This window comes from Ylistrum balloti, unplaced genomic scaffold, assembly GCF_031769215.1.
Source record: "Ylistrum balloti isolate Yb309-2 unplaced genomic scaffold, AGI_CSIRO_Ybal_v1 Utg370368, whole genome shotgun sequence".
Lineage (NCBI taxonomy): Eukaryota > Metazoa > Mollusca > Bivalvia > Pectinida > Pectinidae > Ylistrum > Ylistrum balloti.
The window spans coordinates 92,684-118,266 of NW_026782259.1; the positions used below are offsets into that span (position 1 = coordinate 92,684).

Genomic DNA, 25,583 nt, shown 5'->3' on the forward strand with positions numbered 1-25,583 from the left:
TCCAATGTCCACTTCTCATTATAGTTTCCAATGTCCACTTCTCATTGTTGTTTCCAATGTCCACTCCTCATTGTAGTTTCCAATGTCCACTCCTCTTCATAGTTTCCAATGTCCACTCCTCATCGTAGTTTCCAATGTCCACTCCTCATCATTGTTTCAATGTCCACTTATAATAGTATTTTCATTGTTGTCTGGTGTTTGTGGTGATTGTTTCCAATCCATTCCAATGTTTTGGTCACCACCTTTACATTGTTGTCTGTTGTTTGTGATGCTTATTTCTGCTGCACACCACAGTTTCTGGTGCTCCATCCACTCAACTCCGTTGGTTTGCGGTGTTGTCTCCACTCTACTACGTTATTTTCTATATCGCTGTCACACTATGATTTTAGATATTGTTTCCATTTTCCCTATCTCACCATCGTTTGTCGTGTTTCTACAATAATCAGTTATTCTGTCTACTGCAGTAACTGTTGTTCCTTTTTCTATGTGTCCGTGTCCTTTGCCCACTCCCGAAAATCATCACTTCTTCAAGATTGAAGACAAAACTTAAGGACTACACACCCTTAAAAACCACCTAAAAATTAACAGTTTCCAACAAAGCAAGATAAAAGTGAATTATAAACAGAATTTATCATTAATGAAACTTCTGAAAACGGTTAACGTATCATCCATTCCACCACCGAGTGTAAGACTGAGTCATCGTATTATTACAAGGTAAATGGATGTTACATCTAATGTCCTTTGGACTGCCTGCATTGCGAGATTGGTACTGGGACGAAAAGGCGTTCTTTCAATGAACAGATTCCATCTACGACACATGAAACTGTAGAAGTCAAACTGCGTCCAACATCGGAGGGTTTTGGCCCCTATTTCCAAAACTCTGAAAAAGCGTGTGCCGACCATTGAAGTGTAACGAAAGCAAAGTTCAAAGTTTTCATTAATCAAATGAGCATTGATACGTGAAAACATAAAATATACATATATTTTTTTCCATGAAATTTTAAAGTATATACAATTTCTTTTTCCATTTAAATATTTACCAGGGTTACAACTTGTACATGGAACAGGCCAAAAATATTTATCATAACAAAAGTTTTCAGATTTTCACTGAGAAGAATGAAGATGAAACACACATATGAATGGGTGATAATTTATTCAATGGAAAGATAACTGAACATTAAGGTGGTACATGTTATGTTTGGTCACTAAATCAACATTTAGAAATCATCAACAAAAACACAATAACAATAACAGCAGGGAAAGGTTGGATTTTCAGGGCAATTTCCTAGACCATCTTATTCTATAAAGACACACTTTTCAAAATAGAAATATTTGTTTATGTGGAAAAGCAACAGAATGTAAAATCCCACAACAAATTATACCTAGTGTATTTCTGTGCTCTAGCTATTTTTTTCAAAGTATACTAAACATTATAATTATCAACACCTTATTTACATAAATTTTATCAAAACTTGTAATAGTTGATAACATTCCAAAGTAAAGGGTACATATTTCTATCTAAGTTTAATTCCTGGTTAGATCAGAATTTTACTGAGATTCTTTCTGCAACTTTTAATGTGATTTATCAGAAATTGTACATATTGTACATTCTAGTACACACACCACTGTTTTCTGATCAGAAATAGTACATTCTAGTACACACACCACTGTTTTGTGGTCAGAAATGGTACATACTAGTACACACGCCACTGTTTTGTGGTCAGAAATAGTACATTCTAGTACACACTCCACTGTTTTCTGGTCAGAAATAGTACAATCTAGTACACACGCCACTGTTTTCTGGTCAGAAATGGTACATACTAGTACACACGCCACTGTTTTCTGGTCAGAAATGGTACATACTAGTACACACGCCACTGTTTTGTGGTCAGAAATGGTACATACTAGTACACACGCCACTGTTTTCTGGTCAGAAATGGTACATTCTAGTACACACGCCACTGTTTTCTGGTCAGAAATGGTACATTCTAGTACACACGCCACTGTTTTCTGATCAGAAATAGTACATTCTAGTACACTTGCCACTGTTTTCTGGTCAGAAATAGTACATTCTAGTACACACACCACTGTTTTCTGATCAGAAATAGCACATTCTAGAACATATGCCTCTTTTCTGATCAGAAATAGTACATTCTAGTACACACACCACTGTTTTCTGGACAGAAATGGTACATTCTAGTACACACACCACTGTTTTCTGGTCAGAAATGGTACATTCTAGTACACACGCCACTGTTTTCTGGTCAGAAATGGTACAATCTAGTACACACGCCACTGTTTTCTGATGTACATTCTAGTACACACACCACTGTTTTCTGATCAGAAATATTACATTCTAGTACACACGCCACTGTTTTTCTGGTCAGAAATGGTACATTCTAGTAGTACACACACCACTGTTTTCTCAGAAATATTACATTCTAGTACACACGCCACTGTTTTCTGGTCAGAAATACTACATTCTAGTACACACACCACTGTTTTCTGATCAGAAATAGTACATTCTAGTACACACGCCACTGTTTTCTGATCAGAAATAGTACATTCTAGTACACACGCCACTGTTTTCTGGTCAGAAATACTACATTCTAGTACACACACCACTGTTTTCTGATCAGAAATACTACATTCTAGTACACTTGCCACTGTTTTCTGGTCAGAAATGGTACAATCTAGTACACACGCCACTGTTTTCTGATCAGAAAGAGTACATTCTAGTACACACACCACTGTTTTCTGATCAGAAATATTACATTCTAGTACACACGCCACTGTTTTCTGGTCAGAAATACTACATTCTAGTACACACACCACTGTTTTCTGGTCAGAAATGGTACATTCTAGTACACACACCACTGTTTTCTGATCAGAAATAGTACATTCTAGTACACACACCACTGTTTTCTGGTCAGAAATGGTACATTCTAGTACACACACCACTGTTTTCTGGTCAGAAATGGTACAATCTAGTACACACGCCACTGTTTTCTGATCAGAAAGAGTACATTCTAGTACACACACCACTGTTTTCTGATCAGAAATATTACATTCTAGTACACACGCCACTGTTTTCTGGTCAGAAATACTACATTCTAGTACACACACCACTGTTTTCTGATCAGAAATAGTACATTCTAGTACACACGCCACTGTTTTCTGGTCAGAAATGGTACATTCCTGTACACACACCACTGTTTTCTGGTCAGAAATGGTACATTCTAATACACACACCACTGTTTTCTGGTCAGAAATAGTACATTCTAGTACACACGCCACTGTTTTCTGGTCAGAAATAGTACATTCTAGAACATATGCCTTTTTCTAACTGAAAATGTACAAAACTGTGCAGAAAGCCTTATTTTTTACTTTCCAGGAACATTTTTTTTTTCATTAATGAACAAGAATACATAAATATCTGAGTTATTTTCTTTGAAACACAGTAATTATCTTGATGGATGAGGTTAAACAATCATCAATGATAATGCCACTGTTGCTATAGACATTGCAGACACAGAAATATATATATAATTTTGAAAATTGCATTATAAACAGAATGTCTAAAAGTTGACAACCACAAAATACATATGTAAAATTCCTGGTACATGTAAGTTGTTTTGAAAATGAAGATGATTAAAATGACTAATCTAAATTTAAATCAATACTGTATACAAAGTACATGTATGTCAAATATGAGCTCTATCAAAGGCAAAAACACCTACAAATAGTTCAATGTTATTTGAATCAATATCTACTACACACCGGAGCAGACCAAGGGAGATAATAAGCTTCTCATACAATAAAGCATTTAATAAGCTTTTAATCATTATGCAAAATTTATTTGTACAAAAAAGCTACCTAGACCATTTTTTGACCATTTATAAAACCAGAAGTAACACATGGTCCAAAAATTGCCTTTTTTGAGTGACTATTAAAAGCAAGCATTACTGGCATTTTCTGATGTATGATAAAAATGTTTAAACCTTTAACCACAGAAATTATGACATATACATAATTATGCTTCAGGCTTGTATATAAGGTATATAGATATTTTCTTTTAAAATTCTCATGTAGCAAGTATTTGTCATTATGTTAGGGTGCCTTTGTCACTCAACCTGGTGTTGCAATATTACACATGACAAAATAAACAAAATGAAGCCAAAAAAATTTAAATTGACCTTACCAGAGAAATTAATCCATTGTTAGGGTTCTAGGTTCTTGCTCCCTTATCCCTGATTAAGGGCTATAGTTTATTCTGGTGTAAGATCATATGACCTTTATGACCTCACATAGCTTACATATGAACATACAGGAAGCAGTATTCACTCACTGCTGATTTCACATCATCTCTGCTCACTGTATCGTAACTTACATAAAAAATGCGGAGATTTTCAGACCTTCATCAAACTGTCCTAGCTATCTTATTGAAGTGAGCATAAAATGTTAGTTTCATATTTAAGTGTGTGATAATGATATAGATATTATATTACATGTCTCACCAACCACCATTTCATATAATTACAATTTATGAAATTGTGAAAGAAAGAGGATGGGCAAATTTCAGACCTTGAGTTTATTGTGAAATTTGTGACAGAATTAAGTGCTACACATCTAAACATGTGTACTTAAATTACAAATATCGATCGTTTAACAAGACTTCTCATCTTCTTAAAAGTAATAGGTTACAAACCTTTAAAAAATGATATCTTGAAATAAAGTACCTCAATATCTATACCATCACATTTTTAAAATTTAGTTAAGGAGTTGTCGACATGCTTCAACCTCCAAGCCGCCCTCATCAGGAGCTTTAAGTAGTGATTTCAATAAGATTTAAAAAGTACATACATCTCTAAGGTTTTAAAATCAAATCTGGTTTACTTCTAATGCAGATATGATCTCATCAAGCGATACATTTTGCTGTAAGTCTTGTATTTATTATCCCTATCAAAGCACAAAGCTTCAATGTATAGTAAAGAAAAGTGTAGTTAATTACAACAAATGATATTCTATCAAATGTGCAAAACATTTATGTAACTTAAAGTGTTGAGGACGATTTAGACTTTAAAATAAGAACACAATTGTTACATATGTTAAAAGTATGTCAAAATGTCCCAATTATTGAACTGTGAGGTTGGACAATCAGTATTATTAACTAGGTTAGATATGGTACAACAAATACAAAATATTGTTAAATATGTGCACTATTTGTAGCATATCAAAGGACATAATTGGTTATAACAGAGGAAAGCACATTCCACTGAAGTCTGCCCCCCCACCCAATTAAATTGTTTTGAGGATTGACCTAAGGTTGAACAAAGAGACTGGAAATTACAGAATGGTCAACACTTTTCTTTAAATATTTGGTTTTCATACCACAGAGATCTTTTTTATCAAGAGATTTGATTAAATTCTTAATTTGCATAAATTATTATTATAATTCTCTGTGTCCATATATGTATATCAAGACACTTAATTTTCATGTATTTCCTTTTTACCCATTCCAATGTCTTTCATTGATAAAACATCATATAAATCATACATAACAATCTTTATATCCAACTGTACATCATACAAAGAATTTTTATAAAAACTTGTCTACAAGTTAAAAACGGTTACAAATCCATGCATCACAAGGTTATACTGTATCAAATTATGGAATACATACTGGATTACTAAACATCGAACTCTAGAGGGCGATGGTTGGTCTCAGTAGTGAAGAGGATTTGTCATTTGTATTCTGACTCTCAACAGTTTTAACTGATGTAAACACCAACTAAAAGTGACATTGTTTTTGAATGTTGGCTCATTTAAACTCTTCCTACAATCACAGACAGACAAATTTCTAATGAGGCTGCAAGTAATAATTTGGTGAAGGTTGCATGTTAAACTAAACTCTGAATAGATTCTATTTTTTGGATTCCTTGGTATCCCAACACAATACACAAAGTACATATAGATAAAGAGCCTTCTCTAACATTTCACAGGTGCATTCTCTTGTCTGCTATGGAAAGGCAAATCTGCCATTCTCTCCAAGACAGCTGACATTAACTTTGACATCAAAATGTGCAACATTATCAATTCTAAAACAATTTTTATGGGACATTGACAATGTTATTATGCATTTCACAACAACAACTTCCATTATTATACAGAATTAAAAAAGCATAATCAATCGCCATTGTGTTTTGGGAGACAGTTATCACTGCTCTTTGGTTAACATATCTCTGTCCATATCACACCAAGGTGACCGACTCTAGCAATTAGATTGTAGATATGATGCAATGATAAATGTGGTAAAAACGTATATAAAAGAGAGAAAAAAAAATATGCTATGCACAAAGAACACTTAGTGGTAGAAGTTCTGTCACTAGTATTCCTTAAACATTCATATCAAGTACTATCATCAAAACATATCTTACCCAAAGCTTTCATGGAAATTAAAAACATGGAAATGTCTCAATAGATATGATAATATACAAACAATCAATGTTTACAGGACAAAAAAGACTTCATGTATAAACAAAGTACTGTACATGCCTGAGAAGACAAAAAAATTGCAACACAAATAACAGTAAATAACATCTTTTATCAAACAGAGGCTGAATATGAACTAGTCCACAAACTGGGGCTATCACCAATGTTTTGGACAGACCATATACTACCAACAGAACAATCAAAGCTTACAGAACTAAAGGGAAGAAACTAGAATCATTCACTTTTACTGAGATGCAGATTTTGAAGTAGTCAATTTAAAAACAGAAGAGTTGTTTGTATACAGAAAACTAAATTATGTTTGATTTTCATCATTACAACAGAGACATATGATGTGATCACAGGTAAACCTGAAAGCACAGTTATATACAGATTGTGGATTCATAGTTATAAATAGATCAGTGTAGAGACTTAACATTATAAGTAGATCAGAGTAGAATCCTAAGGTTATAAATAGATCAGAGTAGAATCCTAGGGTTATAAATAGATCAGAGTAGAATCCTAGGGTTATAAATAGATCAGAGTAGAATCCTAGGGTTATAAATAGATCAGATAGCGACTGAAGGTTATTAATAGATCACAATAGAAGTCTTAGATCATAAAAAAATCATGTTTAAAATCTCTGGCTATAAATAGATCGGAGTTGAGAACTGAATTATATCATAATAACAACTTTTTTTCAGAAAGTGTAAAACAGTATGAAGAGACAAGGCAAACACTGAAGATAGGTAATTTTACAACATCTTTTAAGAATCCTCACTGTTAATAACAATAACAATTACACATTTTATTGTATTTACAAATTGCCATTTCTGTTAAAATGCTATAATGGTTTGCTGTGTATATCCTGCTGTGAACAGTCAGGGCCATTTTGGGTTTTTGTTTTGTTGTAGCTGGTAGCTACCTCACTGAACAACATACAGAAGATCTGTCACATGCCATCTAGAGCATTTAGGGTACAGTGTCTTACATAAGGACACAATCACGACAACACAGACTGCTCCATTTCCTGAGAAACAAACTGCCACCAGGTAGGAAGTATTGAACAATTCACCTCATATCTTCATCTGAGGTTTTGTAGGCCAACACTCTACCAACCTAACTAGGGATGCCATTAAATGCTATACAGGCCAACACTCTACCAACCTAACTAGGGATGCCATTAAATGCTATACAGGCCAACACTCTACCAACCTAACTAGGGATGCCATTAAATGCTATACAAAGTACATATAACCTCTATCACATGGTATTCTAGACTTGTTTCCATTTTCAAATCTAGCAATAAAATTCACGAAAGTATATCTAGGGATAACATTTACCCCAAAAAATAAAATCTGCAAAATATGTTTTCCTAGTAGGATACCAAGACTACAGAAAATTGACTAAGTTTGTGTGACTGAACGGACCCATCCTTAAGATGCTGATCAGCAGAAATGGCCAATAATATGACAAGACCTTACAGGTGAGAAGTCATAGTGTTAATTTTATCAATTAGTATTTTTCATTTGTTAATTTTCTATTTTGTTTACAAAACAGGGGATAACTATAATCGAACTCAGATAATTCTAATACCTGATCAAGTCATTTATGCCAAATTTATCCAAATTAAAGTGTAATTATCCAATATAACCTAGATAAGACAGAAAGCTAATCCTCTTTTTGTTTTACTTTATTCTTCCATATCAAGCAGTTGTTTTTGTCCATCCCAAAGGTTGAAGAAACACAACTAATGAAAATGTTCAGGTTGTCAGACTCAAAACTACTACCTTGGTACAGCTTTTTGTTTCAACCATTTAGATACCACAGCAACTGAACAATCATCAAACTTAAGATACACTGCACTTGCATATTTATATATCATGTAGTAAATAAACAATTAAAAATGTTTTATTATTTTGAGATTTTGTACACTAAAACATCAATAATTTCATATTGGCATTAAAGATCATATTTCACTCAGACTGTATTTTCCCAGGGCCTTTCTAAATGTGCACAACTCATTCATATGAAAAAGGCTAACATTGATGTATACTGCTGATGGGCAAGGTTAATTACCATGGTAACTGTAAACATTTGACGTTATTTTATTGGTACTGGGTTATGTTGAACTTGTAGGCACATTGAAGTGTTAGTGACATTGTACTGTTTGTCGTACAACTACTGATTAAGAACAATTACATTACACAATGTATAATTGAAAAAAACAGGATAAAGACGTTGACATATTTGGACATACAGGACCTGGGCCCATAGTATGGGGGAATGCTATCAATCAAATATCTGTACAGACATTATAGTTTAAAAGGCTTGTGATTTCCAAATTAACTGAAGTGATATTTCTATAAAGATTAGTATTCACTTTGATAAACTATTGTGTAGAAGATTTTAAGACTATCTATTTTTAGTCTTACTCAGTAGTAGAGCCTGAGAGCAATTCTTGTACCACTAGGCACATTGGCATATTGCTCTCAGTAATCATATACAACTTGTTTCCATTGATGTGAAGATCCCATACTCTTGCTGCCATCCAAACCTTTTTGATGTTGCTCAGAATAAAGAGGTGAATCACAGGTTATATTGTGGTTTCAGTGTACATCTTTAGGTCCGTTCTTTATTTTGGTTCCGGAGGATAGGGGGCTGTACCTGGGGCTCCGTACGGGTATGGGTTCTGCGTGGCATCGTTGTAACTTGGAGGCATTGTCTGATAGGGCTGCTGGGGAGGGGCATAAGCCTGTGGTCCAGTAGGGTAAGGCTGCGGGGCTGGGGGATAGCCTTGCGGTGGAGGCTGTGGGTAACCTTGTAGTGGTGGTGGCTGATAGGGTGCTTGAGGGTAGGCTTGTGGAGCAGGAACGGGCTGGACTGGGTAGGAGCTTGGAGGTGGTATTACAGTAGCCTGCTCTGTTGGTGAGTTGTACTGAAAAATACCAATATCATGAAATGAAATGAAATCACAAAAAAAAAGTACAAACAAACCATTAAACAAGGCGGCACAAAGCATACCTTTCCTGTAGATGTCAGCTGAACAGTTTTTATGTTATAGACCAGAATAACTTCTAAATAGTTAAACAACAAAAATGAAATTTCATCAGTAGCTATAGGCACAACAAGGTCACTACTCTCATACATATACAAAGTTTGTAAGATAAGTTCAACAGATTTTTCTATCTTAACCCAGAAATCCCCTTGGACAGATAGAGAGATATGGTGTCTTTAGAGGCCCTATCATGAGTTACTTTAATGGCTGTGCCTTGAAAGGCCCTATGATGAGTTACTTTAATGGCTGTGCCTTGAGAGGCCCTATGATGAGTTATTTAATGGCTGTGCCTTGAGAGGCCCTATGATGATTTAACTTGATGGCTGTGCCTTGAGAGGCCCTATGATGAGTTACTTTGATGGCTGTGCCTTGAGAGGCCCTATGATGATTTACCTTGATGACTGTGCCTTGAGAGGCCCTATGATGAGTTACTTTAAAGGCTGTGCCTTGAGAGGCCCTATGATGATTTAACTTGATGACTGTGCCTTGAGAGGCCCTATGATGATTTAACTTGATGGCTGTGCCTTGAGAGGCCCTATGATGAGTTACTTTGATGGCTGTGCCTTGAGAGGCCCTATGATGATTTACCTTGATGACTGTGCCTTGAGAGGCCTTATGATGAGTTACTTTAAAGGCTGTGCCTTGAGAGGCCCTATGATGATTTAACTTGATGACTGTGCCTTGAGAGGCCCTATGATGATTTACCTTGATGACTGTGCCTTGAGAGGCCCTATGATGATTTACCTTGATGACTGTGCCTTGAGAGGCCCCATGATGAGTTACTTTGATGACTGTGCCTTGAGAGGCCCTATGATGATTTAACTTGATGACTGTGCCTTGAGAGGCCCTATGATGATTTACCTTGATGACTGTGCCTTGAGAGGCCCTATGATGATTTACCTTGATGACTGTGCCTTGAGAGGCCCCATGATGAGTTACTTTGATGACTGTGCCTTGAGAGGCCCTATGATGATTTAACTTGATGACTGTGCCTTGAGAGGCCCCATGATGAGTTACTTTGATGACTGTGCCTTGAGAGGCCTTATGATGAGTTACTTTAAAGGCTGTGCCTTGAGAGGCCCTATGATGAGTTATTTAATGGCTGTGCCTTGAGAGGCCCTATGATGATTTAACTTGATGGCTGTGCCTTGATAGGCCCTATGATGATTTACCTTGATGACTGTGCCTGGAGAGGCCCTATGATGAGTTACTTTGATGACTGTGCCTTGAGAGGCCCCATGATGAGTTACTTTGATGACTGTGCCTTGAGAGGCCTTATGATGAGTTACTTTGATGACTGTGCCTTGAGAGGCCCTATGATGAGTTACTTTGATGACTGTGCCTTGAGAGGCCCTATGATGAGTTACTTTGATGACTGTGCCTTGAGAGGCCCTATGATGAGTTACTTTGATGACTGTGCCTTGAGAGGCCTTATGATGAGTTACTTTGATGACTGTGCCTTGAGAGGCCCTATGATGAGTTACTTTGATGACTGTGCCTTGAGAGGCCCTATGATGATTTAACTTGATGACTGTGCCTTGAGAGGCCCCATGATGAGTTACTTTGATGACTGTGACTTGAGAGGCCTTATGATGAGTTACTTTAAAGGCTGTGCCTTGAGAGGCCCTATGATGAGTTATTTAATGGCTGTGCCTTGAGAGGCTCTATGATGATTTAACTTGATGACTGTGCCTTGAGAGGCCCTATGATGATTTACCTTGATGACTGTGCCTTGAGAGGCCCTATGATGAGTTACTTTGATGACTGTGCCTTGAGAGGCCTTATGATGAGTTACTTTAAAGGCTGTGCCTTGAGAGGCCCTATGATGATTTACCTTGATGACTGTGCCTTGAGAGGCTCCATGATGAGTTACTTTGATGACTGTGCCTTGAGAGGCCCTATGATGATTTACCTTGATGACTGTGCCTTGAGAGGCCCTATGATGATTTAACTTGATGACTGTGCCTTGAGAGGCCCTATGATGAGTTACTTTGATGACTGTGCCTTGAGAGGCCCCATGATGAGTTACTTTGATGACTGTGCCTGGAGAGGCTCCATGATGAGTTACTTTGATGACTGTGCCTTGAGAGGCCCTATGATGAGTTACTTTGATGACTGTGCCTTGAGAGGCCCTATGATGAGTTACTTTGATGACTGTGACTTGAGAGGCCCTATGATGATTTACCTTGATGACTGTGCCTTGAGAGGCCTTATGATGAGTTACTTTGATGACTGTGCCTGGAGAGGCCTTATGATGAGTTACTTTGATGACTGTGCCTTGAGAGGCTCCATGATGAGTTACTTTGATGACTGTGCCTTGAGAGGCCCTATGATGATTTAACTTGATGACTGTGCCTTGAGAGGCCCTATGATGATTTACCTTGATGACTGTGCCTTGAGAGGCTCCATGATGAGTTACTTTGATGACTGTGCCTTGAGAGGCCCTATGATGATTTAACTTGATGGCTGTGCCTTGAGAGGCCCTATGATGAGTTACTTTGATGACTGTGCCTTGAGAGGCCCCATGAGAGGCCCTATGATGAGTTACTTTGATGACTGTGCCTGGAGAGGCTCCATGATGAGTTACTTTGATGACTGTGCCTTGAGAGGCTCCATGATGAGTTACTTTGATGACTGTGCCTTGAGAGGCCCTATGATGATTTAACTTGATGACTGTGCCTTGAGAGGCCCTATGATGATTTACCTTGATGACTGTGCCTTGAGAGGCTCCATGATGAGTTACTTTGATGACTGTGCCTTGAGAGGCCCTATGATGATTTAACTTGATGGCTGTGCCTTGAGAGGCCCTATGATGAGTTACTTTGATGACTGTGCCTTGAGAGGCCCCATGAGAGGCCCTATGATGAGTTACTTTGATGACTGTGCCTGGAGAGGCTCCATGATGAGTTACTTTGATGACTGTGCCTTGAGAGGCCCTATGATGAGTTACTTTGATGACTGTGCCTGGAGAGGCCCTATGATGAGTTACTTTGATGACTGTGCCTTGAGAGGCCCTATGATGATTTACCTTGATGACTGTGCCTTGAGAGGCCCCATGAGAGGTCCTATGATGATTTACCTTGATGACTGTGCCTTGAGAGGCCCCATGAGAGGCCCTATGATGATTTACCTTGATGACTGTGCCTTGAGAGGCCCCATGAGAGGCCCTATGATGAGTTACTTTGATGACTGTGCCTGGAGAGGCCCCATGATGAGTTACTTTGATGACTGTGCCTTGAGAGGCCCCATGACGAGTTACTTTGATGACTGTGCCTTGAGAGGCCCTATGATGATTTACCTTGATGACTGTGCCTGGAGAGGCCCCATGATGAGTTACTTTGATGACTGTGCCTTGAGAGGCCCCATGATGAGTTATTTAATGGCTGTGCCTTGAGAGGCTCTATGATGATTTACCTTGATGACTGTGCCTGGAGAGGCCCTATGATGAGTTACTTTAATGGATGTGGTTTAAGCAGCTTTGCAATGACTTACCTTGATAACAGCACCTTGAGTGGCCCTGCGACGCCAGCACACAAATATCACAATAACGACTGCGATAACTATAATAGCACCAACAATGATTCCTGCAATAGGCCCTCCTGTTATTGAACATTCATCTGTGGAATCCCCACATTGGTTGTACCCGTCACACTCCAGTGACTTTGATATACACTGACCCCTTTTACAAGCTGTTTCTGATGATAAGCAGATTCCTGTCAAGTAAACAAATACAAGATTAATTGTTGTAAAGTTTGTGGGATTGTTGTATACATAGGATTGAGTGTAGTGTATAAAGTCAACTGGTGGGAATTGCCCTTTTGCTCAGCGGTTAAGCATCTGTTTTGAGAGTATTATGTCACTTGTCATCACTGATGTTACATCTCACTCGTCACTCTTAGCACATTACCAGTATACCTAACAACTATGTTGGATTATCAGCTGAAATTTGTTGATAATCATTTAATCTTATCAAGTAAAACATTCTCACCTTAAATATCTCTACATGGTGTATTACAGATTTCTTAACTGAAATTATATGATACCAAAACAAGAGATCGTAGAGGGATCCAGAGGTACCTTGGTGCCCATAGTGGTGTGATCTTTATCGGTGCTTTCATTTAACTGGAACTTTTGAATTCTTTTCTCTGTTTGTTCAGTGATAATCAATTATAATTTTCAACTTAAATGATGGCCATTTTGTTTTCTTGATCAATCTCAAAATTGACTCAATAGGAATCATGGGGAATCTTCAGAAATTTGTGATGCTTCCATGAAGCTAAAAAAACCTTTATTACAGCTGTCTTTGGTGTAAAAGACTTTGTGAAGGAAAGTGATTTCAACAGACTGATGGTAAATTAGAAATATTTGAAACATATTCATTGTTGAAAACATTTTTTTAAATAAAATATGTGATATGTAATCATGTTCAAATCATGTTCCTAGCCAAGTAGATAGCATTATCATGAAATGAACGATATCTAAGATACTCACATTATTTAAATGACCACAAACTTCCATCTGCATCTCAGCGAGCAGATTTTATTGGCCAAATAGGACTCATGCAGTTGAGTTCTTTAGGACTTTTTTATTATTTAATTGAATTTGACTCCTCTTGCCTTACACATGAATCCTTGAAATAAACTTCTATATCATTCCACACCAGCAAGCTTCTTAATAAATGTCCCTAATCCAAGCATTTGGTTTTCAGATGTTTGTGCATGCTAATGTTAAAAAATAAAACTGAAGTTACTTCCAGCCCTTTACCTGTATGGAAGGACGTGAAGATAAGACTGAATCCATCGTCGGTGAAGAATGAGTCACTTTCAAACAAAAAGGTCATATACCTCTGTGTTGTGTAGAAAGCTCCTCTGGGACGTCGCTCACCACACAACTTGTAGGTCAGACCTTCAAACAGAAAATCAAACTATTTAACAATTTCTCGAAAGATTAATCACATCATCAAAACATAAACTGAATTTTGAACAAAATTCTATTTCTTAAGCACTTGATTTTGGAGACAAAGAGGATACAACCTCACAAAATTATTACTTGACATTTGATTTCTAATTCTAAGATGTCAAAAATTGTGGATTAAGGGTACTTACAAAATCAACAAAAATTAAAAAACAAGAGATCCCAGATAGATCTTGGTGCCCACCATTGTTTGATTTTTTTTTGCTCTTTGAAAGTTTTATCTTGCCTTTTCTTCTCTGTTTTTGTTCTTTATGATAAGACATTTGAACATTCCTTTGCAGAAATAGATATAATTTCAACCATTTGACAGGTTGGAATTAGGGTGAAATTATTTTCTCTGTGGTATGAGTCACCAAAATGCAAATTAAGACCAGGGTCGTACCACCGTGTGTTACCTATACGTGTCATTCAGGCGGCACAGGTAGGGACACACGGACGTGGAAATTTTTATGTATCATTATTAATTTCTTCTTTTTTTTCAACTGTGTGGGGTTTTATTTTACGGTAAAATGTAATAGAAGTTCATCTGTGTGGGGTTTCTGTTGCGGTAGAATGTAATAGTTATTAATGGAAAGGAGTGACATATATATACATACATTGTATATTGTGTATTTGTAACAGATTAGTGTATGATTTACATGTTTGTTTAATAAATCAGTCGTGATGCCTCTGTCGCTGTGAAATACATTTTCGTATTTTGTATTGTTTATCCTATTGGATAATAAAATATAGAACAATGATAATCTTCACCTGCCAAATCCAAAATGGTTGCCTGGAAGCCATTTTGTTTCTTCTCATCAGTCCCAAACCAAATGGACACAAGTAGAGACCAAAGAGAACATACATATGAAATTTGAGAGAGATCCATTCTGCACTTCTTAAGAAATAGGAATAACAATCTTTACTTGGCAAAATCATATATGGCTGCCTGTCAGACATTTTGTTTTTCTGATCAGTCTCAAACTCAAACAGGCACAACTAGGAACCAAGAGGAACCTGTACATGAAATTTGAGAAAAATCTCTGCAGTAGTTCTTAAGAAATAGTGATAACAGTCTTTGGAAGTCAAATTCAAAGATGGCCGTCTGTAGGCCATTTTCTTTTTCTAATAAATACCAAAATCAAACAAACTAAACTAAGGATCAAAAGAAACAAACACATGAAATTTGAGAAAGATCTATGCTGTAGTTCTACAGAAATAGTGATACCATATTTTTAAGTAATTTAGTTTTTCTGATCAGTCCCAAAATTACATGGGCACAACTAGAGACCAAGGGGAACCTACATATAAAATTTGAGAGAGATCCATCTCTTCATTTTCAAGAAATAGCGATAACAATCTTCATTGAAAAAATCCAAGATGGCTGCCTGTCAACCATTTTGTTCTTTTGATCAGTCATAAAATCAAACATATACACAACTAGGGACCAGGGGAAACCTATATATGCAATTTGAGAAAGATGCATCCAGTACTTCTCAAGAGATAGTGATAACAATAGTTGTTTACGAACTGACAAACCACTGATGCAGAGCGATTTGAATAACCTACAATCTGATGATGGTTGGCTAAAAATTAACAAATTTACAGTGCTAGTCATCACAGCAATGGTGAGAACACCATGTGCAATATTATGCTGTTAAGTGAGATTTTTGCCAATCATTATGTGCTTTTGCCAATAGAGTGAAATAAAACACAGGCTAAATTATTTTGCAGAGATGAAGAAAACATTTGGTGAATCATATTGTCTTGTATAAAGTAATCAACTAGGGATGCTAATATAATGTCATAATTGTGCAGGAAGTTAGAAAATATTGGCGAGGAGAGGGAAAGGGTAAGATGAATATCCTTCAAAATCTGAAACTTTTTTTTAATAAATGTGAACAAGAAGTCTAGCGACCTTGACAGTCGCCTGAGATAAGTAATATTAAATAGAAAGGTTAAAGGAAGCTTTTAAGTGTTATGAAAAAGAAATTGTGACACTGATTATAGTAAGCTAATGTCAATCCATGCATACCATCAAAACTGTAATACTATATCAATAATTCTTACAAAGTTATTTCTATGTTATGCTCAATAAATGCAATTTTCTATAAAAATTACAGTAAAATTAACTTCCTCCCCATTTTGGTAATTAAAGCACTTTCATACAGTAAGCATTTGATTCTACTGTACCTGGGTGTTGAGAAAATGTTTGAAATTTAAGTCAGTTTGACCCCTTTTGGCCACACCCATCAGTCACTGGGAGTCAGTAAGGATCAATATGGGTGTACCATCAATCTGTCATCCTTCATTCATAATTCTAACTAAGCTTGAAATATTTCTAATGGAAATTAAACAAATTATGCTCAAAAATCTATTTTTCCTACATAAACTATAGTAAACTTTACCCCCTCCCTACTGGGAAAATTGAGACACTGGGGCCATGAAATTCACAATTTTGGTAAAGCACTTTAAGACGCTTCCATCCATAGAGAGCATTTGATTCTACCATACCATATATTGAGGAGAAGAATCAATTTGACCTCTTTTGGCCCAGCCCAGATCCCTGTGGGGTGGGGACTATTTAATTCTTAATTTTGTTTAAAATGTTAAATTGTTTACAGATGCACGACATCAGATGAATTGCAATAGGTCACCATGAGACTTTATCTCAGTGACCTAAAAATCAAAGGTTCCGTGTGTTACCTTTTACCTTATTTTAATCACTTAAATTGAATCAGAATCAATTTCGAAATTTAACATCAGGCACTTTACTAAGGGGTAGTATACTTACTGTACTTTTTTAAGGTACACATAGTACACTCACTTATCTCCATGCGATGTTCTGTGTAAAACAGGAAATTATCTCCTTACCGACTTCGCCCTTTTAATATCATAAAACTTACCACCAACCATATTAACAGATGAGTCCCTGCCATCAAAGATTTGCAGTCTATCTCCTTCACAGCTGTCAAACATCCCACTTTTGATGTCAATATCACGGAATGTGATCATGATAAATTTGTTGACGGGGGCCTCGATGGTCAGGTAACATGCCATGTTATTCCTGTATTTACTCCATCTGGTAAGTTTCAGTTTAGCCGATTCAATCCCTAACTTTGTCATGTTCAACGTCTCACTGCAGCGCTGATCCATGTAATCTGAAAAATTACAAAAGATTTCGTAACTGAATTATCATCAAAAACTAGTGTTTCCCTCGTAGTTTTTGTGGAGTAAAAACTCCGGTCATTGAACACACACACATTTAATGGTAATTTTTCTCACAGGATTGATATCAAATAAAAGTCTATTAGACAGTTATCATAAAATGAAATTTTAACAGCAATCATCTTCCTCTTTCTCCATAATTTCATACTAATACATTAACTACTGCATTCAGTTTCGCCTTTAAGCAATGGATCAAAGCCTTGCATTATGTGACAGAAAATACCTAGACACACTGACCAATAATAATGACCCTGAACCTGATACTGGTATTGCACAACAAGGTGGCAAGGACCTAAGGAAAATCTGTGTGCAAATTCAGACAAATATCTATGTAGTCAGTGGTAACAATTTTGACTCTGAAGTCTAAAATGGCTGCCTAACACATGATCTGGCATAAACATTTTTACCCTGAATTCTAAAAAGGTCATAAGGTCATATTTTCATCCCTATCTGGGAACAAAACTGATGCTGCACAGTGACAATTTGTGTGCATAATTTGAGAAAAATGTGTCCTGTGTTTTCGATCAGTAGCAGTCAGAAAATTCATCAAAGAAAATTTCTGCCAAAAAGTCATCGAGTGGTGGATGGTAGACTGAGTAATAAAGTCGTATGTGGTTGATTAACTTGATTGTTGTTTTGTCTAATATACAGTGCGGTAGGATGACTTTCCTGGGGTAAGAATGACACAAAGCCATTGTGTAATTTCTGTGATATGATAACGTGGTGCCATTTGATGTGAATATACAGGACAATGCCTAGATTCCCTGTACATCTCCACTTCAGTCAAAAACCAAATTTAGATGGAAAACTGGTGCATGAGTTCTATGAGTTAACAAGAATTAGAAAATCCAGGACAATACCATATCATCCCAATTGTAATGGTATGTAGGAGTATTTTAATCAGTCTTTATTGGACATGCTGGGAACTCTGGAGCTGGAAAATTAGTCTAGTTAGAATAAGCATGTGGGACAGCTTGTAGTTGCCTACAACTACATGAGGCATGAACAGACTGGATATAGCCCTTTTTTTCTCTCTTGTTTGGTCAGAAACACAGACTACCTGTGTATTTGGCTTTTCACATTGAAAGAGATGAAAACGATGTTAAATGTTCCACATAAATTGACTTCCTGAAGACTAAGCTGCAATCTATCTTTTTTTAGACTTGCATCCAGGAATGTTGGCTAATACAGAATCAGACAGGACAAGCGAATAACAGGAGCTATTAAACAATATGTGGATGGTACATGAAAGGGAGAGGAAGTTTGATGATGGATTTAGTGATGGAGCAGGCTAAACCACTTGTCTCTGTAGTTGGTCAGACAAGGAATTTATTACTTCCTGTTTGAGAGTTGTTTGCTTCCTGTGACACAACCGAAGAGGAGGTGCACACCCCTAAACTTGAAGCAAGGCAGCAATCTAGGATCAGGGCAAATGAAATGACAAAGTCCGTCAGAGATGGTGATAATTATTTGGTAGTCAATAGTGGTTCTATGACCCTAGTATCAGAAATCTTAGCCAGTGATGATAATGTGGTTAATTAATAGTGGTTCTATGACCCTAGTATCAGAAATCTTAGCCAGTGATGATAATGTGGTTAATTAATAGTGGTTCTATGACCCTAGTATCAGAAATCTTAGCCAGTGATGATAATGTGGTTAATTAATAAATATAAATATAAACTTTATTTATTTTACAACAATTGCGAAACAAGTTATGTCAACTTATACTAATCACTCTTGTTGGCCCGGATGTAAGCGCGCGAGGGGTCTTATTGTGGGAGGAAACCGGAGTACCCGGGAAAAACCCACGTGGTCCGGCAGGTGGCCCCTTACCTTTTCACGTCCGTTCCGGGAATCGAACCCCGGTCGGCTTGGTGAAAGGCGAGTGCGTTAACACTGCGCCACCGGACCAATAGTGGTTCTATGACCCTAGTATCAGAAATCTTAGCCAGTGATGATAATGTGGTTAATTAATAGTGGTTCTATGACCCTAGTATCAGAAATCTTAGCCAGTGATGATCATGTGGTTAATTAATAGTGGTTCTATGACCCTAGTATCAGAAATCTTAGCCAGTGATGATAATGTGGTTAATTAATAGTGGTTCTATGACCCTAGTATCAGAAATCTTAGCCAGTGATGATAATGTGGTTAATTAATAGTGGTTCTATGACCCTAGTATCAGAAATCTTAGCCAGTGATGATAATGTGGTTAATTAATAGTGGTTCTATGACCCTAGTATCAGACATCTTAGCCAGTGATGATAATGTGGTTAATTAATAGTGGTTCTATGACCCTAGTATCAGAAATCTTAGCCAGTGATGATAATGTGGTTAATTAATAGTGGTTCTATGACCCTAGTATCAGACATCTTAGCCAGTGATGATCATGTGGTTAAGTAGGTCCAAGAAGTTTCTGAGAGGTGACATCTCGCTGCTTGAGGAAACCAGGGGTAATCATAGTCCTCAGACAACCAAGTTTCTGTTGTAAGAGACAACACTGTTAAACCTCAATAGGACTCCATTTCCTGAAGAGAGGTGGGAGCGATGTCAGATAATGTCACCAAAAGGAATCCCGTAAAACTTTTACCCACTGTCCTTAGAGATCCAACAGGAAACATCAATCACTAATTGGCAAACATCACAGAACTCTGCAATGCACCAAAGTTAAAACCTGAATGGATGAATACAGCTGCGTTTTTACAGTGTTAAGTGAGTGAATGTACTCAATGCCAGAATGAGTTCTGGACTCTTTGCTAGTCAGCATTAGTAAAGGAATGCAATAGTGTTTCAAAGATGTTATAATATCATTGTATACCTTTATTACAGCAGTATTGTAATTTGTAACAGAAATCATGAGTTACTTAAATGCCTCTGATAGGATTTGAACCCGGGTCCTCTGTCTTATTATTCTGATGAGAGATCTCTCCAAAGTTCTCTCTAGCTGAGTGGTATATTGTGGCTAGTATTCCTAGCAGTGTTACATATAAAGTATACAAGCTGTGTTGCTTTCATATACATTACAACACACATCTGCTACATATCAATGCTGCAGTTTCCACATTACAATTGTGACATTTACCAAAGTAATGGAATGTGACTATAAATAATTGATGACTTTATAATGATTGAACAGTGTCATCGTTTTTTCAGGCAAGACTGTGATGGTCTGAAACATGTACACATATGTAGAAGTGTAGCAAGTTTAGATGTAGTTAAACTATAGACAGTACTCATAAATTCAAACTTCTATATTTTTTTGCTTTGCATCAATCACATCTACATTAAATGTTAATGTACCATACTGTACACAACAGGCCATGTTTTAAGCATGCAAACAACCATTCTTCACTTAGCTAATACAGAATTGTGTCTATTACATACATACAAACCATGCCAGGAGCACATGAAAGGGATAAACAAAGATGCACTTTAACTGGGGTTACCAGGGGAGCTAGGTAACTTGGGTTACCAGGTTTTACCAGGGGAGCATAATACCGTAAAAACCCATGTAATGTCCGCACTTTTTTTCACCGAAAATCAATCCAAAAAAGGGGGTGCGGACATTACAGAGATATAGAGGAAATGAGACTTTTTTCCTTCCGACAATTCATAACATATCTCCTTGAATTGTGTTCTTAAAGGCCAAGCATACCTGATATTATCGTTCTATGGTTTTTCCTATGATGTTTCCTCAACCAAACATGATTATTTATGATTATTTATTATAGTTTCCATGGTTAATTCCTTCCATTTTCTCGTTACAGGTTCATATTGTGTCGTCCTTCGTAATAGGAAGCCATTTTGTTTGACTTTGTCACATGAATAAAGTTAGAGTTATTCCCCTTTCCCCATTGAAAAAGCATACCCATGAGCATATACAAAATAACACAACATTTTCATTCTACATTTTATTTACAAAATAACAATAAATAACATGTACAAGAATAAAATAAATAATCAGACGTTTTATTGATTATGGATCGTTTATCAGAAAGTCTTAATACATAGCAGGCCGTTTTAATCGCGTTTCTCGAAACTCCAGAAGTCGTCGTCGTCGTCACTGTGGAAGAACTCCTCGGCGTTGAAGTTGTCTTCCTCTGTCTGGTCGTTGTAATAAATGGCGTTCTCGTCGTCTGATGGTGTGTCAGTAGGGTCAGTGGCGCCGTGGGTCATGGGCGGGTCATGTTACTGTATAGTTATCGTTAATTGGCTAATCACACGCTGTCACTCACTCACACTCGAGGTGAGGAGACGACCCAAGCTGTTTATAACACTGCTGGGCTAACCCTTATCAAAACACCACTTATCGACATGAGGACTTGTCATACTGGTAAGCTTACTGTACCATTATGGAGAATAACTGTTGTTATAAACAATTAAGTGAATTCTTGAATGGTACCTGTATGTTATACACAATGCGACATGCTCTCGGCCATTACGACATTAGCGTACGTGAAATGAAATCGGCAGCTTCAATTTGCATTTTTTACCCGCGGACATTACATGGAAGGTGGGTTTTTTCCCCAGATTTTTGTGTCAAAAAAGGGGTGCGGACATTACACAGATGCGGACATTACGTGGGTTTTTACGGTACTTGGGAATATCCAGGTGCTTGGTAACTGGAGCTATTTAGGGTTCTTGGTAACTAGGGTTACCAGAGTGCTCAGTAACTAGAAGTACAAGAGTGTTTGGTAACTCTGGCTTATAGTAGTGTTTGGTAACTGGGGTTACCAGGGGAACTTAGTAACTGACACATCTATATTGACAGTGAAAATTTTGTAACCAGTGAACTCATAATCGTGACAATATTATGATACTAGACAACAGGAAAGACATCTTCATACATCTGTCTATGCTTATGTGAGTGCATTGAATGAAGAGTACTTGAAAGAGTGCAAGCGACAAGAGATAACAATTCTTGCTAGTAGTGTCACAACACTGGAAATACACTATAACTGGTACTAGCTCTGATCCCAAACAACATCTTCTTCAGATTTTCCCTAGCAGCAAAAGCTATATAGAGTGGACCTCCTAATTAATATCATACCCAATAACAGTAACTATGTGGCATGGAACCCCTTATCAAGATTTTCCCAAACAGAGTAACTGTGTTGAGTAAAATCCCTTATTTAGAGTTTACCTATCAGCAGTAACTGTATGGAATGGATCTCTTTTTCAGATTTTCACCAGCAGTAGTAACTATATAGAATGGAGCGCTTTCTCAGATTTTCTCTAGCAGCAGTAACTGTGTTGAGTAAAATCCCTTATTTAGAGTTTACCTATCAGCAGTAACTGTATGGAATGGATCTCTTTTTCAGATTTTCACCAGCAGTAGTAACTATATAGAATGGAGCGCTTTCTCAGATTTTCTCTAGCAGCAGTAACTGTGTTGAGTAAAATCCCTTATTTAGAGTTTACCTATCAGCAGTAACTGTATGGAATGGATCTCTTTTTCAGATTTTCACCAGCAGTAGCAACTATATAGAATGGAGCGCTTTCTCAGATTTTCTCTAGCAGCAGTAACTGTGTTAAATGGATCCCTTCATTTCCAGTCTGTGTGCTGACTGATGGCAGCAATTGGGACCACTGGCAGGGCAAGGCGCAGGACGATCCAAAGACTGAGTCAAATTGCAGAGCGTGCGTCTAGCTGGTTGTGGCTACGACACGAGGAGAAGTGCTCAAAGCTATCAACCTCCACACCGTAGAACAGTGGGGCCACTCGCTATCAGATATACATGGATAAGGCCCAAAATATCTATGACAGCGGACACCATGCTGCTGATGATGGAGGGCGAAGCCGTTGCTACCCTGGGGCATGCTCAACAGGCCTGGGGAAACTGGTTAGGGACAAAAAAGACGTCACAGACTCAGTAGCATGTTTCTCACTTATTCATTTAAGATTTTCCTTGGCAACAGGTACAATGTGGAAATGAGCCCTTTTTAAGATTTTTTCTTGCAGCAGTGAATGTTATCGAAGGATTTTTCTTCTTTGGAAACTTTCAACAATCCCCAGTAACCTGTGTGTTACCACGGATATTTAGAAACTAAAGGTAAGAAAATACTGATCCTGCTTAAACAATGCTTTGCGTGAAATCAAAGGAAGAGATGCTAAAAGGGAATTCTATGGATAGAAAATAGCAGAGAATGAAGATAAGTCTACACTTAATGGAAGATTGCCATTGCTTGGTGAGAATGACAGAATGAACGATATTTTGTTTGTTTTGTACATTGTCGTCAATGGAAAAGTTTGAAATCTGCCACTGTAATAATCAGTGATGACAGGGCCTAACACACACTTGCTTAGTTTGTAGGTTGGTGGCCAGATGTCAACTGATATGATAACAGATGATTTATCATCTAAATCAAAGACACCAAAGGAATACTTCATATTAACAAAAAGACTTTGCATCCATTTTGGTTGCTTACCAAATTAAGGCCTTCATTCATAAATTCAACCAATAATAACCCTGATAACGATCACATGCAACATAGTCTAATAGATATCATGCATGGTTTGTAAATATACATATATATCTAGTAATCTATTGCTCTCATTGGCTCTGTTTGTGTGATAGTCTTAGTGGAAATATATTTGATATAATAACTATATGACTGTATTTTTTTTCCTCTTCATTTAGCGTGGTCAATGAGCTCTGAAATGAAAATCCCCGGGGACAACGCAAAATATAACTGACCAGCTACGTCTTGGATACGATCAGTCACCAAAACATTTTCACGTAGTATGCTACTATTTCTATATATTCCTAGTATCAATAACATTGTTGAACCAGAACTTACATGTACGTATTGCCGACGCAAACTGTAGAGATGCCAGCAGAACGAGCAACTGAATGGATGCCATCTTCATAATGTCAGAATGAGAATCAGCTTCCGCTATTTCTATGACGTCACTGGAGGCTAAAATGAAAGTAGACCCGGACGGAAATAGCGTATAAATTTGAAACCAAAATCAAAGCGGTTTTACATTTTTTCGTATATCATAATATTTCTGTTAGTACATTTACAATATAGGTCTATGTGGAAAAAATCTTGTATTCCAAATTATTGTTATTATTATTTTAGTTCATGGTGTATATATATATACAACTGTGTTGTATGGAAAATTAAATTATTAAATATTCGATATTCGGACCCATCTGTCGAACAAACCCCTCTACATAGGCCTAAAACGGTTATAAATCCATCCTCTCTTGACAGAAGAATGTGGGAATACTATGGCTATATATCTGGAAAGGAAATAATGTAAATTCAGGTAGGCAGAATCTCGGAGTTATAATATTATAGAGATGGGACTTTTAAAACCACCCTTCACAACACCCTCCCACACCCCCACCCCACCCCCACCCTCCAACTCCCTCCCCTTCCACTTCTCCCGTCTTTATGGACAGAAGAAGGAGATGGTGGGAATATGATGGATATATCTGGAAATGAAAATTATGTATATCCCGGCAGGCGGAAGCTCGGTGTTGTACTAATATAGAGATGGGACTTTTATCCCCCCCCCCCCCCAAACTCCCTCCCCTTCCACTTCTCCCATCTTCTATGGACAGAAGAAGGAGATGGTGGGAATATGATGGATATATCTGGAAATGAAAATTATGTAAACCCTGGTAATATAGAGACGAGACTCTTAGCAACCCCAACCCGCCTTAAAACAAGAAATCAGAAATGCCCGGTTTGTTTGTTTTATCTATTTATTTATATTTTTGTATCATATCATCATACAAAATCCTTTGAACCGTCTCATAAAAACTGCCGTTTTTGATGTAAATAAAAAATATAAAACATTCCTATTTAATAAGTGTTCCGTGACGCACATGCATATACAAACCA

The 25,583-nt window shown here is 37.2% G+C and overlaps 1 protein-coding gene across 1 annotated transcript; it reads right to left on the reverse strand.

Moving 5' to 3' along the window:
* Positions 1 to 3,340: 3,340 nt before the first annotated feature.
* On the reverse strand, positions 3,341 to 24,594 carry LOC132553919 (neuropilin and tolloid-like protein 2). The gene is made up of 5 exons (XM_060218208.1): positions 24,528 to 24,594; positions 17,407 to 17,661; positions 14,312 to 14,452; positions 13,040 to 13,260; positions 3,341 to 9,427 (listed from the first exon to the last, which is right to left on the reverse strand). The coding sequence occupies exons 1-5, from the start codon at positions 24,589 to 24,591 to the stop codon at positions 9,125 to 9,127; spliced, it is 984 nt and encodes a 327-aa protein (XP_060074191.1). The 5' UTR covers positions 24,592 to 24,594; the 3' UTR covers positions 3,341 to 9,124.
* Positions 24,595 to 25,583: the final 989 nt, after the last annotated feature.

Bases quoted from the DNA above. Each gene is read 5' to 3' on its own strand.
- LOC132553919 (XM_060218208.1), bottom strand. From the start codon at position 24,591: ATGGCATCCATTCAGTTGCTCGTTCTGCTGGCATCTCTACAGTTTGCG. The intron at 17,662-24,527 runs GTAAGTTCTGGT...GTAATTTTTCAG, and splicing joins TGCGTCGGCAATACGTACAT to ATTACATGGATCAGCGCTGC. The intron at 14,453-17,406 runs GTAAGTTTTATG...TTCTGTTTGAAG, and splicing joins ATCTGTTAATATGGTTGGTG to GTCTGACCTACAAGTTGTGT.